General features: G+C 38.8%; 1 protein-coding gene across 1 annotated transcript; it reads right to left on the bottom strand.

Annotated features, from left to right (window-relative positions):
- Positions 1–9,924: 9,924 nt before the first annotated feature.
- Positions 9,925–15,090, bottom strand: c16h4orf33 (chromosome 16 C4orf33 homolog). Its single transcript, XM_037690674.1, has 6 exons — positions 15,060–15,090; positions 14,304–14,497; positions 12,775–12,835; positions 12,613–12,664; positions 12,323–12,522; positions 9,925–10,550 (listed from the first exon to the last, which is right to left on the bottom strand). Exons 2-6 carry the CDS (start codon positions 14,482–14,484, stop codon positions 10,454–10,456), a joined length of 591 nt encoding a protein of 196 aa, XP_037546602.1. The 5' UTR covers positions 14,485–14,497; positions 15,060–15,090; the 3' UTR covers positions 9,925–10,453.
- Between the last annotated feature and the right edge of the window lie 194 nt (positions 15,091–15,284).

Genomic DNA, 15,284 nt, shown 5'->3' with positions numbered 1-15,284 from the left:
ATCCATCAATCCATACATCCATCCATCAATCCATACATCCATCCATCAATCCATCGATCCATCAATCCATCCATCCATCCATCCATCAATCCATCAATCCATACATCCATCCATCAATCCATACATCCATCCATCAATCCATCCATCAATCCATCCATCCATCAATCCATCCATCCATCAATCCATATATCCATCCATCCATCCATCCATCAATCCATCCATCAATCCATCCATCAATCCATCCATCCATCCATCCATTAATCATCTTTACCATATTCTTCATTTTCAACTTGCAAAAATCACTGGTGCCCATGTCCAGTTATCACTGTGCAAGAGGCGGGGTTCACCCTGGACATGTCTCCAGTCCATCACAGGGACACATGTAGCCAAATGAGACAAACAACCATTCACTCTCTCATTCTCACCTAGGGACAATTTAGAGTTACCAATCAGCCTGACATGCATGTTGTTCAATGAGAGGACATCCAAATGTTTTTTTTTTTTTCATTGTGTATTAACCTATTACTGGTGGAAAACAACATGAGTGACTGGGCCTCCTTTGGAAAAAGCAGCATGGCTATTCTAAATAACTGTTATCAAACCTAACTACTACCGGGGGCGACACAGCAGGCAAGCGCTGCCACAGGACATTGCATTTGACTCCTACAGACTGTGGTAAACCACTAGTGCTGAAAAGATGGCTTCTAGAGATAAACCTCAGTTGTTGTTTTTTCCAACTGGACTGCAGCAGCAGCAAACAGCCTTTTACAGCAGGAGTGAGAATAAGCTATAAAGTTAGTTTGGGACAGCATTTTCTCCTCCAGCAGTGAGCTAACACAGGTGAAAATCAGTGTGTCCACCAGGGCGTCATCATACCAGTCAGAACTATTTGCAGAGCCATTTGGCCATGAACTGATTAATGACTGTACCCTTTAAAACTGAAACACATTTCAGTGGAGGGTAGCAAGGGCGGATCTAGATTTTTTTTCTTAAGGGGACAAAGTTGGTTCCAGCAAGATAACAAAAAAATATTGTCTGGTAATGGATATGCTTTACCTTTTTTCGACCGATCCAGGAATAGAGCACTAGTAGCCATTTTGATGGTTGAGGGGTCTTGAAACTCGTCTCTGCAGGTGAAATTTCCAGGTCTGGTTGGAGTGTAAAACATTTTAATATTTCCTGATGCATGCTCAATTATCCAGGAAGATGAATCCAGCATGGTTGAGTCATGTCTTCTGGACAGATTCTTCTTTTCTGTGAATAGCAAGCGTTCATCGGGCACTAACGATCAACTGTTGGGTTGATGGTCCTCCCTTTCTTTGCATGTGAATAACTAGTTTTGGCTGACAAAGGCAAACTTGTTGCTCCTGTAAGAGAAGATGTTTATAAGGCTGACTTTGTTGCAGCTCCACAGACCGAAGAAGTGCTTTGGATTAAAAAAAAAATGAACAAAGAAGACTCAACCCAGAGTACCTGACTCAACCTTGTTAGATTTCCAAATTTAAGAAAATGTGAATACTGAATCAGAGTTAACACAAAGACTGAAGTTCTGTGGAGATGTCCTTGACTTTTACTACTATACAAAATACTACTTACTTATAAATAAGGTGGGAACTGGGGTGTCAAGGTCTTCTTTTGCAGTGGCAGCACTATCGCCTAGAACTGCCTTTGGGCATTAGCAGATATTTGTTAGTCCAGTCCATTTCTTTCATTGGCCTCAATGGATTGAAACTCACCTTCTGGTCCTGCACAGTCACATTATAGATCTATAAATAATATGCACAGTACACATGTTTTGAAAAATAAGAGCGAAACCAGAAAAAAAGGCAGAACTTTCTAAAAAAAAAAGACACTCCTGACAATGGATTGTAGCAAATTCAAGAGATGTCAGTGGTTGAAAAAGTCACAAGTGACACGTATGAAATATGAATGGAAACCTCCGCAGTTCACCTTCTGTATTTGAAGACTGCCACGTAAATTATACACATCATCTCTCTCCTGCAGGCTGTACAGTATTTTCTTTAATAAGTGAGGTGCAGGTGATGAACTGGTGGAATGCATTGAAAGGCATTTCAGCATTTTATCTGTTCATAATGCAGCACAGGCAGCCGTGACACCAAAGCAAGATAAATACTATAATTATTATTCCTGTCTCTCACAGCTCACCCGTTTGCAGATTGTCTGTCTTATTCATCATGCCTGATGTTTGGATGTGACAAATCTGTATCCATCATGGGGAGTCAAAGTGAGATTTAGTGCTGCACCCTTGCAGGGTAGCTGCAGTGTGGGCGACTCCATATTGAATTGTCTACTAAAGTGGGTCAGATTGTGTTAGACCAGTCTATCCATTCATCTGTGCCAGTGCTTTTCTGCCTTCATTTATTTCATAAACAGTATTGAAAAGAGGATGACTCGTAGGGACAGAGGGGTTTTTATTTTATCTTTATTATTATCATTGCAAATATGTAATAGATTTGACTAAATAATATAAGCAGTTTGAATGCAAACCATAATTAAAATGTTTTTTTAATCCTAAAGAAATTTTAATACCACCTGTCACTTGGTGTTTTTAGCTGGTAACAAAGTATCTACTGTATATCAGAGATCATAATCTCTAAACCATCATTCACTGCCACACCAACGTTTGCCATACCACTTTATTTATAAAGCACTTAAAATGGCAACAATTCCCACCAAAGTGCTGTACAGCAAAAACAAAACAAGTAAAGGACACAGGATAAAATACAGAGATCCACAGAGGTAAAGATAAAAACTAAATGACTAACATTATAGAATACAGACCAGTTAAAATCAGATCACACAGAGTTAAAAACCAGTGAGTAAAAGTGAGTTTTGAACCAAGATAAAAAACAGTGGGAGAGGGAGCCTGCCGACATGTAGTGGTGACTCATTCCACAGTTTTGGACCTGCAACAGAGAAGGTTCGGTCACCTCTGAGCTTAAAACGAGTGCCTGGAACCAATAAAAGCATCTGGTCTACTGACGTCAGAGAGCGCTGTGGGACATATGGCTGCAGCAGATCACCGAGATAGGAGGGGGCAGAACTGTTCAGAGATTTAAAAACATACAGAAGGTTTTTAAAATTAATAAAAAAGTGAACCAGGAGCCATTGAAGGGAGGCCAAAACTGGAGTAATGCGCTCTCTTTTGCGTGTACCAGTTAAAAATTGGGCTGCAACATTTTAAACCAGTTGTAAATGTGCAATAAGTGGTCTGACTGATTTCAAAAAGAAGCACATTGCAGTAATTTAGCCTGGATGTTATGAAATGGCTCAATGGGATTTACCTGTCTAAATAAAGGTTGAATGAATGAAAGCATGTCTTAAGATTAGTTTTGGACAGTATGGGCTTCAATTTAGACGGTCGCCTCTAGTGAAAATATCTACTGCCACACCAAAGTTTAGCTCAACATATTTGCGTTATAGCTATTTGTGTCTTTGTAAAGTGAACTGTGGTGCACACTTTGAAAGAACTCAGCATTCTGTTAACAGCCAGAACGTTGGGAATCACTGCTGGCTACTACCAGACCAAATGCAGCTTAGTATCTGTAAAGCTGGCTGGTGCACAGCCATTTTTGCTTTGCTAAGAAGATCAGCATGAATCAGGCTGACTCTGACAGGTAATCAAGCCAATGATCACTTTCTGAGAGTTTTGTTCAAATCTGTCCAGTGGATCAGGAGATATTTCCAAAAAGCCCAACGTTTTAAACAAATTTGAAGGATTCTCTGCTCGGTCTTAGAAAACCAAGTTACCATGACAATTCAAACCCCCAATACGAACAACACATCTTGTGACTGAGCTGCTCATTTTGATGTATGTATTGTGTGCATGCACTTCTCCGTTTGGGCCACAATTAAGTTTAAGATATATAAGAAATCCATTTAGGGGTGAATAACAATATGTGGCTCTATCGAAAGCATTCCTTCCAATGCACCTCTGTGACAGACACCATGTGAACACGAAGATGACGTGGGAGGAATATAAACATTGAATAAGTGTAAGTGGGCAGGATGTGAGAGTTAATGTTAGTAATTGTTTTGCTTCACCATATGCAATTATCTACTTGTTATTTCAACATTTGCATTGTTTTAAACGGTGTAAGCCCATAGCCGCTTCTGTAAAAGCAGCTGAACAAAACAAGAGCTAATGGAATGGTACGACATGGCGTGCACAGCACACAACAGCAGCTCCGCTAACAAGGTTTTGTGGTAATGAGCTTAGAGGAGGTGAAAACACATATGCATGAGTGGACACACCCACACACACACCCACAAATAACACCTCAACGTGCTAGAACACTATCGGCATGCTCTCGTTTTACCATGACCACTTTCGAGTGTTTGTTGCCATGGCGACAATGTGATTTATTTCCCAATTAGGACTTGGTGAACCTGCTCACTTACACCCAGTAATATCAAGCGGCACATAAATTACCTTCAAGCCTAATGTGGCCCTGTGTGATATTAAAAACTAATGAATATTGCCATCTCATATCTCTCAAACTAGTAAACTTCTGCATCAGAGGGGTGTGTTTTTTTGTTTTTGTTTGTTTATCCTACATGACTAGATATTTCCTGATAATTGTGCACTATGTTTAATTGACAATTAGTGTGCATGCAAAATCAAATGTATTTCAGCAGACTTCACATCCAGTAGCTTTTATTTTTCATCCAGCTCACCTGAAATGAAGATAAACAATGAGTGGATGGATGAGAGAGTCAGCAGGCAGGTGGGAATGTAATGGAATCAATTAGGCAAACGCTCATGATTTATATTCTGTGCCGATAACAAAGAAAGCTTAATTTAGTTTCCGTTTTTTTCTTATTGATATCTTTCGTCCCTAATGTTTGTACAAAAACAGCTTATGCATTCTTCACAGCCCCTTGTGACAAATAACTTTAGCGTCAATGTTTGTCTTTATATTTTTGTGTTTGTACACAAACTACTAAGTTGTGTGAAATGCATGACATTACAAATTTATAAATATAAATGTAATGTAATCAGCTGGTTGCAGCATAAAATTCTCTCTCTGTCCAGTTTTTATCGCCCGCAGCTGCAAACAAAGGTGGAGTGACTAATAATTTTTGTTCATGTCTGTGCTGTTAGCAAAATACCCCATGGATCGTTGAAAGGATTTTAATGAAACTTCTGCAAAGTAATCATTGTCTGCACAACTGCAACTGATTACCTTTTGGAGTCAATCCAATTCAAAATGGCTGCCACAGCAAAGCAATCTAACTAAAACAAAAATGGCAATAACTCATTCGGTTTGCCAGATACTAAGTTAAAACTTGCTGTGGTTGTAGCTGAGAGTCATGACCAACACACACTGTGAGCACTAACTGATTGCACAAGTTTTATGTTTAAACTTTGATGTTGAAATATTGAAATCAAATCTGTTTGTTAGCAAAATATCTCATAAAACAGTAGATCACCACAGCTAATGGACTTTAGCTTAACAAAATACTGGTATTTTAGTGAATTTCCTAGATACTGAGCTAAAATTTGGTTTGGTAATCAACATATGCTTCAGTTTCTAACAGCTCATGCTATTTATCACATTATTGCCTGAGCTTGTGTGTTTTTTTTCTTTTAAGTCGCTCTAACTGCATCATTTCTCATCGTGAGAAGATCTCGGTGTAAAACACTGGCATGAAATGTGACATGCATCCATTCAAACAATTCTAGACTTTTCATTCATTTATGTTGTCATAAAGAAGGTTTGCCAATTTCTGGATATTTGAGCATGTGAGGAAAAGCTGTTTGCTCAAGTTTGCAAATACTAGTTTAACATTCTTGTGTAATGAACCCTCTCTGTTGCTCTCATATCTATTCCCCTCATTCTCTCACTCGCCCCTCCTGCTCGCTGCAGTGTTCTTGAGCAGAAGAACTCGTCTGGCCCTCATTAATGTCCTTGGCATTCGCTGGGCTCTGCAACTCTCTCGTCCTCTCCCCAGCCTCTTACAGCTTCATCCCACATTCTGGCCATGCCATTCCTGTACTCGCAACACTAGCAGGCTTCAACTGCAATTAAGGCTTATGTCGTCAGGCATTCACCAACACACACAACGCCAAAGCATTTTGGTCCGCGTCTTTTTCTTCCTGCCCTCGGCCATCTTTTCCACTCTTCAGCCCTGCAGCATTTTAAGCATTGATGGACTTCTTGGGCAATAATTAGACAGAGTTATTAAGCATTCAGTTGATTTGAAAAAAAAAACACTAGGATGCCATGTTCTCCAGTGAGCGCATCTAAAGTAAAACAACTAAAACAAAATAGCAGGAAGACTAGGATAACGTCACTAAAACTGTACAGTATTTTCTGCCGTACACGTCGCACCGCCCTATAAGTCGCATCGGTCCAATTATGTCTAATAAAGTGGGAAAATCCATAAATATGTTGCTTCTATTATGCATCACCGCTGACAACCCGAAAATGTGGGCCGGTGTTGTGCCAAATATTGAATGACTGCCAAATGGCGGTTGCGGGGGCGTGCATGGGAGGGCTTTAACAAGAATTTAACAAGAACAACACTTAAAAACAATTATTTATTCGCTCAAAATTATAGTGAAAGGTGTGTCTCAGTCTAACTTTTCATTAATAAATGCACTTTGACGGTCAAATCAATTGCATTTTCAAAAGCCGATACGCGGAAACATGAACGCACAGAGGGCGACTCGCTGTGCAATTTTTCGAACGTTAACAAGATAAGCACCTAAAACAAATATTTGTTTGCTCGACTTTATAGTAAAGGTGTGTCCCAGTTGAACTTTTACTTAATAAATGCACTTCAACGGTCAAATCAGCTGCATTTCGTCGGGGCGGTGCAGCGAACTGAAGCTGATTTGACGGTAGCTCCAGGCGAGCTGGACGAATGTGGCAGCTAAGGCAAGCTGATTGTGTCATTAATAGCCACTTTTACCTATTACATGACACAACGGCATGCCATACTGCTCGAGTGCCACCTAGCAATGGTAGTGCTCAATATTTTCAGTCAAAATAAATGAAAACGGTCATATCTCAGCTAAAAATTGGTTTATAAATATGAGAAAAGAAACATAAATAAGTCACAGGGCATGCAAATTCTGCAAAAAACTGTGACTTATAGGCTGAAAAATATGGTAATATTTTATGAAAGATTTACCATGCTGTAGATGTTAGAGAACAAACTCAGAGATTAAGGTGAAGTTTATAAAAGGCACTTCGGTGATTAAGTAAGATTAAATCCCTTGTAAACACTGATCAAAGTGTGTTTTTCTGTGTATTATGTGGTGGATTAGACACGTCATATAATAATTATACAATAAATGATGCTGATAAGGTTGTTTTGAACTTTTACAATCTGACAGTACTCCTGCCAGTGGCTTGAAAAACTTTGGATTGTCACATTAGCTCTTGTATAAATCTTTCATTTGGACCCAATTACAGAATTCCTTAAACTAGGCAGTCATTACCACTTTCACTTTTTCATCTCTCGTGTATTTCATGTTCCGAGATCACTCCTTTATCTCTCGCTTTCTATTTTTCATCAAAACTTTATCCTCAATCAAACCCTCAAACACTCTTTTAAACTTGAGAAAATGAGGCCTACATCTCTAGGAAATGAAATAATACTAATAAAAAAAAAGTAACTAGGTCTGGGGTGATCGCTAGAAAGTTTCTGACACCAAAAATCTCCCCTAAGCTGATGCTGAATGTTTTAGAGCCGGCTGGTCTCTTTTCTTTCGGGAATACGACAGCTCTTATGTTTGCACGTCTGCCGGGCATTAGAGGTGGAGGGGAGGCAGCTACATCTTCTGCTCTCCCCCTCTCATCTCTCCACTCTAATTAGAAAGAACGGGGTTTGAATCTTAGCGGGGACGTGCGTCCTCGAGCTGCTCTCAGGTAGGTGCAGGTAGTCACCGCTCATCAAAGAGTTTTCAGAAGATCCTGCTTTTGTGAAAAGATGTCCCAAAACATGATTTTAGGTCACATTTTATTAGAAATAGATATGATGGTGGAATATGGCGTGACAACCTCTTTGTGTGTGTAGGTGAATGTTGTGCAGTGTGGTGGCAAGGCACCGCAGGCAATGATAAGGAGGGGGCTTAAGCGGCAAGCTCTCCAGGCCTAATCACAGCTCCCATTTCAAAGGCGAGGATGCCAATTAAAACTGATAGGGCTCAATATGAGCTTTTGGGCTGCCGCAGCGAAGGGCAACACAGCCAACATGAAAATCAATCACCCTCCTTCTCCTGAGCTTCTGTTCAGGAGAAGCGGTTTGCTACTCTATCTGAATGAAGCTCGGGATAAACACGCTTGCTTTATTAGGAGCTGGATCGGTGCAAAGAGGTGACACTCCCAGGAGCCAGCTGGATGGAGCAGACTGGTTTATGGCAGCCCAGTCATCATGTGTGTGACAATACAAGAAAAATAAGGGGCTCCGTAGTGGGGAACATAAGAGTGCTTTTTCATGTTTTTATTAGAGCTGATGAGCGTCACAGTTTACGAACTTCTGTCATTTCATGACCTAATTAAAAATCTAGCAATCCTTTTTTTTTCATTCAACCTTTATTAATACAGGTTAGTCTCACTGAGTCACGAGGCCTCGTTTACAAGAGAGGCATGTGTTAGACAAAACCACAGATGAGGTACAAACAGCCATAAAATGCATGTAAAATGAAAAGTAAAAAAAAAAAGTAGCGATATAAAACGAAATAAAAGCAAGCTACTTTATGAAACGAGGTAAAATATTAAAAACAGGAACGTGTCTGCTTTGATTTTTCCATTGAACTTAACAGATGTTTAAAATCCCTTAGAAAGGTCAAGGTGGAGAGCTTCAGATCTTTTTGTGGGATATTCCAGGAAACAAGAGCGGAGTAAGAGAAGGCCTTTTTGCAGAGTTCAGTCCGCACTGACGGAACACTGCAGGTGATGTCTTGAGAGCGCACGCTGTAACTGCACTGACAACGTCACATATAGATGTATGAAGGCAACAGACCAAGAAGTGATTTAAAGATGAAAATGTACCAGTGAGAGTCTGCGTGAAGTTAACGATGACCAGTTAACCAGTGAACACAGGATGCAGTGGTGGGTACGGTAGTTACAGTCAGTTATGAATCTTAGCGCACCGTGATAGACAGCATCCAACAACTGCAGGGTGATTTTAGGGGCGTTCATGTAAATGTCATTGTAGTCGATGGAGGGAAGAAAAGTAGCAGCTACACGGTGTTTCCTAGCGTTTAAAGTTAAGCAAGATCTATTTCTGAAAAAGAAATTTAATTTTCAGTTACAAAGTTTTCGACATGAGGCTTAAAAGAGAGATGTGCATCGACCAAGACTGCCAAGTATTTATAAGAATCAGCAAACTCAGTAGGAACACCATTCATAGATAAGATAAAGACTGCTGGGACCAACTTCCTGTTTGAAAACAACATCCATTTGATTTTATCAGCATTTAGCACCAGTTTGAGACGGAACAAATCTGACTGGATGTCGAATGCAGATTGTAGAAGCTGGAAAACCTTAACTGTCTCAGCTCAACAATAAACAACTGTATCGTCGGCATAGAAATGCAAGGATAGGTCGATTGTGTAGAGAAACATCTTAATTTGTTATGAATGACTGTCAGCTACTACCACATATCTGTATAGCAAGCTGGGTTTTGCCATTTTTATGTTTCTTAAGGTTAGCTGTGGTGGCTATCTTGAGTCAGAGTAACTTTATGAAAGTGTCATTAAATTTTGTCCTGTCTAAACGTTGGATCATGCCTTTTTCAATGATTGTACAGGAAGTGGGGAAAACTGAACCTGATGCTCACCTAAACAAACGAAACGGCTAATTGTTCTAGCTAAACAAACAGTTTCAGGAAAGAGACACTGAAATAATATATCCATTTATCTTATTTGCAGTAAATGATTTTATTTTACATTATACATTCATCATAAAAAAAACATTGCCATTACAAACAAGATTTAATTTCTCTTTCACGTAAGTGACGCGTGCATCATCGTTTGTGTGCGTGTTCCCTAAAAATGAGCGTAAAGAATCACAAGATTTGTAGCGTGTTATCTCAACAAAGTGAAAAATTCAGGCTACGCAGGAGCTGAATGTCAGAATGAGCATCCCTCATCACCAAGCACATCAGAAGCGCTGTAGGTCACACTTGGCTCAGGCAATTTAAGCTGATGTCCAGCATGTGATGCGTGTCTGTGCGCTCGCATAAATATGTGTGCGCGCTCGCACAGACGTGTGTGAAGTCTAATGTAGTCTGACAAGCTGATAATGCATTTCTTGTCATATCGTTTTGCATCATTAAGTAATAAAGATTGATCGCCCTTTGTTCGCTGTCAAAGACTATTTGCACTTTTGCCCTGTTGCTGCTGTGGTGACTTTGTGTGTCTGTTGGTGCAAAAGAAAATTATTTAAAAAAGACAAAAGTAGCATTTTGGTCAAACTCAGGCCTTTCCCTTCCACAGATCGGATTCTGGCTGGACCCAATCCTCTCCCATGATGCTCTGCAGGCGGAAATTTTTAAAATACTCCAGGCGGTGACTAAAAAGAAAAACAAAATATAGAATTAAACACAAAAAGATGCAAGTTGCAAAAACACACTCAAATCCTAATAAACACATCTACATATACTGATGCGGTAATAATGGAATCAGCTGGGGATGATTCTGATCATACATTTTCATCCTCCTGTTTGGAAATGTTTAAATATATATATAAAACAACTGCAGACATTACAAAAACAAATATAAACTGTTATTTACTTACACTGGAAGTAACCATCTAAAGTTTGAATACGTAAATATATCAAGATAAGCCTGATAATATAATCAGAATGTTTTCCACAATGTCATGGAGGTAATTTATGGTGCTGTAAAGGGTACAAACTGCTGACTACAGTGGAAACTGTATGTGTTTATAGTTTAATATACAATATATAGCTTTGTTATTCAGATCAATAGCTGCCGCAGCTAACTACTGATATGGTTCTGTGCAAACGACAAAGGAAACAAGAAGAGTGTTTTATGGAGGAGCTTGTGTGTCTATTTACAAAACGGGCTCCGTACATTTATCATCATCATCAGGTTCCTGCTGCAGCTTACTGGCACCAAAGTAAGTACTGTATGTTCCGCTGTACATGTTGCACCACCGTATAAGTCACATCAGTCCAAATATGTCTAATTAAATCAAAAAAACATAACTATGTTGCTTTGCCATATAAGTCGCATCTCATCTCAAGTCGCACTTTAATGGTCAAATCAGCTGCATGTCACCAGGACGGAGCTGCGAAATGAAGCTGATTTGACGGTTGCTCCAGGCGAGCTGGACGAAGGTGGCAGGTTATGGCAAGCCGACCGTGTCATTAATAGCCGCGTTTACCTATTACATGACACGACTGCATGCCACACTCCTCGAGTGCCATCTAGCAGCTGACAATGGTAGTGTTCAATATTTTCAGTCAGAATGAATGAAAACGGTCATATCTCAGTCGAAAGTTGGTTTATAAATACGGGAAAAAATACAAATATGTTGCTTCGGAGTACAAGTCGCAGGGCATGCAAATTATGTAAAAAAACTGAGACTTATAGGCTGAAAAATATGGTACACTGGTGTGTACGTCTGTCTGCTGACTGAGTTTTCCTTCAACCTGCTGACAGAGACTTTTCTTAGTCTGGCTACAAGCGCTCTTAATGATGACCCTAAGTCTGTACCCACTCTTTTCTTTATTATGCCGTTGGTACGAAAAACTTGATCAAAACATAAATAACTCAACTGTTTTAAGTATTTTAAGCTTTGGCATGTAAGTTTTTGTTTTCTGGTGTTTAGCCTGTTCATGCTGCTTTGTTGTCAGGTTGTAAATATATTTGTGAAGCAGTCTTTGAAAGCTCCGTTTCGTGTTTTTCTTTATGCTTTCATCCCCATTGTGCATTTGACACGATGCGTTTTGACACTCAGAATGTGCCTGCTATCTAAACACCTGCTCACATGACTTATTTATTATTTTATTAACCTTTATTTAACCAGGCAAATCCCATTGAGATCACAGATCTCTTTTGCAAGGGAGGCCTGGGCCTGAAGGCAGCCTAACCTGCATGTTTTTGGTCTGTGGGAGGAAACCGGAATACCCGGAGAAAATCCACACAAGCGCGAGAAGAACATACAAACTCCACACAGAAAGACCCCAGGCCCAACCGGGGATTGAGCCCAGGACCTTCTTGCTGTGAGGCAACAGTGCTAACCACTGAGCCATTGTGCTACCAAAGATTTGTGATGCGAAATACCCTGAATTATTTTCTACAAGCCAGCATACTTACAAGTCGGGCTGTTGGCCTTCCACAAGGTCTTCTTTGGGGACGGCGAAAAGAGCCTCATATGTGCGCTCCTCTCCTGAGCCATGAATGGCATACGAGTTCATCTTGTTGACGTTGGGAGGGAAGTATGACCATGGGATTAGAGCCTCACCCTTCCACGTATCTCCTGTGGTTGTGGTTGTAAACATCATTGGAAGTTGTTGCTGAAGAATAAGAGAATTACAGAAAACTCAGAAAACAACGACGTTTGACCGAACTTTAAAAAAAGTCTCCAAAACATTCATCCAGCCTACCATGAATGCATGGTGGACACCTGACAGTAACAGTATAAGGTGCTGTCCATGCCTAAAGTAATTCAGAAGCAACACAGAAAAGATGTCTGATGATAAAACCGTCTGTTTATTAACACAAGGTCACTCACATGAAAAGAGCGAGAGCTTAAGATTGAAACTTACGGGCAAAGCTCCACCTCAAGGTAATTTTCCGTCGTGCTATCAAGAAAGAAGGACTCCACAACTGACGAGATAAAGAACAGGAAATTAAGATAAGACCTTTATTCTTACATTAATAAACTGCTTAACAGCTGTTATTTAATTATGGTCTGCTTTCTTCTACAAAATTAGCGGATACGATTAATAAGTAGCCAATAAGTAACAAACAAGTGAAGATTTGCAAGATCACAAAAAAACCAACAACAAAAAAACTTTTAATAAGTTAAAGGCACCAGCTCTCCCACTGACCAAGCTATATACTCTTTATCAACCTAAACTATAAAGGTTCTTATCTTTTAAGTAACAATAATGAGCAGACATCAAACCTCTTTAAGGTCAGTTAGAATGGATTGTTAATATTTAACCTCATTATAAAGTTTAATTGCTTTGTTTTACCAAAACAATGATAATACAGTTACTATAATAATATCATAAAAAATGACCAGAGGAACAGAACCCTTATCTCCCAAACCACATTGGACTACCTTCACCATTTTGTTTGGGATTTTAGAATGGCCTAAATTTATTTCACATACATTATTTCAGATCTGATTGGGAATTCCTAATCAGATCTGAACTAATTACTTTAATGTAACTGGACAGTGGGGTTGGAGTGTGGGGGGTTGAGATAACCATAAAAGGCACAAGTGTACTTGCACACTTTATCGCCGGGCTATAAAAGTGGCCTCTATGAATTTTATAAGGTTTGTTTTAATCAGCATTATGGTTTCAAGAGTTTGTCACATTTAAATTATTTTTTATTAGATTAATTAAAGAATATGTTTACAAAATAGTTTTTTTTATTTTCTTAAATGAGTTAAATGAACTCAGTGAACTACAATATATCTGTTAATGTTTTATGAATTAAAAAAAAAAGATTTATCTTGGTTAATAATAAATTGTGCTCATTTGTAATTTTTAGTAGGTACACCCAAAACAAATACTGTATAGCATATTACTTTGTGAGCTTGTACTGTGTGTTTTAATTCTTCAAAAAACTTTTTTAATTTATAAATCTTTCAATTAAAAAAATCAGAAAAGTAAATAAATATTGGTTTACACTAAATGAAACTAGTAGCAGTTCTTAATAAGAAATATCTAAAAAGGAAATTGACAAGTCTTTGAATATTTTATTAATTTCAAAAGCAATTTTTAACGAGAAATGTGTTAAACATTTTACCTTTTCCATTCCATTTGACAACGTGTAAACATGGGGCTGCTGTTGTTACAACGTACTGGTTTACATTATTAGTGTTTAGCGTATATCTTAACTCTTTTAGCATGCCGTTTGGTGTTTATTTAGCATATATCTTAGATCCTTACTAATTGTTTCTTTTTAAACTTTATATTTTTGTTAGTTTTGGGTGTAACTGGGATTCTGTGTACATACATTTGTTCCACCTCATGTACCACATGTGATGAAAATGACAATACAGTTGGCTTGAACTTGATATAGAATGGCTTGAGCAAAAGTGAACTATTTTCACACCCACCTTCGTAATTCCAGAGTCCAGGGAAAGACAGACCTGGTTCCACTGGAGGAGCTGCTGGATCGTTGAAGAACGGACCGAACACTTCCATTTTTAACCCTGCTTTTCCATCAGAGAAGACAATCCTGATGGGGTCATGATCCACAGGGTTGCTGTCCCAGGTGTTCTCGATGGCAAACTCCATTTCAGTAAATGAACTGAAAGAGAGAAAACATAAGTTGGGATGAGAAACTGTTGGGTGACCAGAAACACACAGTGTCTTATTACCTTACCGAGATTCACAACTTAGCAGGATGTGAAACAGTGTTAAAAACTGAAGTCCAAGAGCTACCCTCATTTTGACAAAAGCCTGTTCATTCACTAAAGGAAGGCTAAGATCTACAGAAGCTTGTTGTGTCTCACTGTACCTTCTGCTTGACTTTTATAGGAAGCAAATTATGTCTGTTACTTAGTAACTAAATAATAAAAAAGCATACTTCCTGAAAGATAAATCTTAGACGTATCAAGAGGAACTTACTTGGAAAGTTGTTGATTTGGAAACATAATTTAACAACCACAGAAATGTTGCTTTCTAAAGTTGGGTTAGCAAAAATCTTTGTTAACTAAAAAATGTGGCTAATAATCGCACTCAGCACTTTTATGTCTCCATATTTTCCAATATAAACGAGACTAATAAGAAAACTTTAAGTCATTCTGCGTAACAAACATCACAGAAAACAAGTAAAAACTGAAAACAAATTTGTTTATTTCCTCACTTACGTTGCATTTCCGCCGAAGTGTCACCCACCACGGCGGAACTTTGTACTTATGTTTGTTTCTTAGACGGACCAATTCCAGCGGTGCACACCTTTCTCGCTATTGGTTGTTATTTGTTTACTTCAAAACGGGTGGCGGAAACATCGAATAAAGTAAAAAAAAAAACCTAAAAGTATATTCTTATTTAATTAAATGTAACCAGTGTACATTTATTCTTCTTAAGGATTT

This window comes from Nematolebias whitei, chromosome 16 (assembly GCF_014905685.2).
Source record: "Nematolebias whitei isolate Nwh7 chromosome 16, NemWhi1, whole genome shotgun sequence".
In the NCBI taxonomy this organism is placed as follows: Eukaryota; Metazoa; Chordata; class Actinopteri; order Cyprinodontiformes; family Rivulidae; genus Nematolebias; species Nematolebias whitei.
The sequence above is the reverse complement of the archived record's forward strand: the minus strand, read 5'-3'. Positions and strand labels throughout refer to the sequence as shown.

Bases quoted from the DNA above. Each gene is read 5' to 3' on its own strand.
- c16h4orf33 (XM_037690674.1), bottom strand. From the start codon at position 14,484: ATGGAGTTTGCCATCGAGAACACCTGGGACAGCAACCCTGTGGATCAT. The intron at 12,665-12,774 runs GTAAGTTTCAAT...GAATTACTTTAG, and splicing joins CTTGAGGTGGAGCTTTGCCC to GCATGGACAGCACCTTATAC. The intron at 10,551-12,322 runs GTAAGTATGCTG...TTTTCTTTTTAG, and splicing joins GAAGGCCAACAGCCCGACTT to TCACCGCCTGGAGTATTTTA.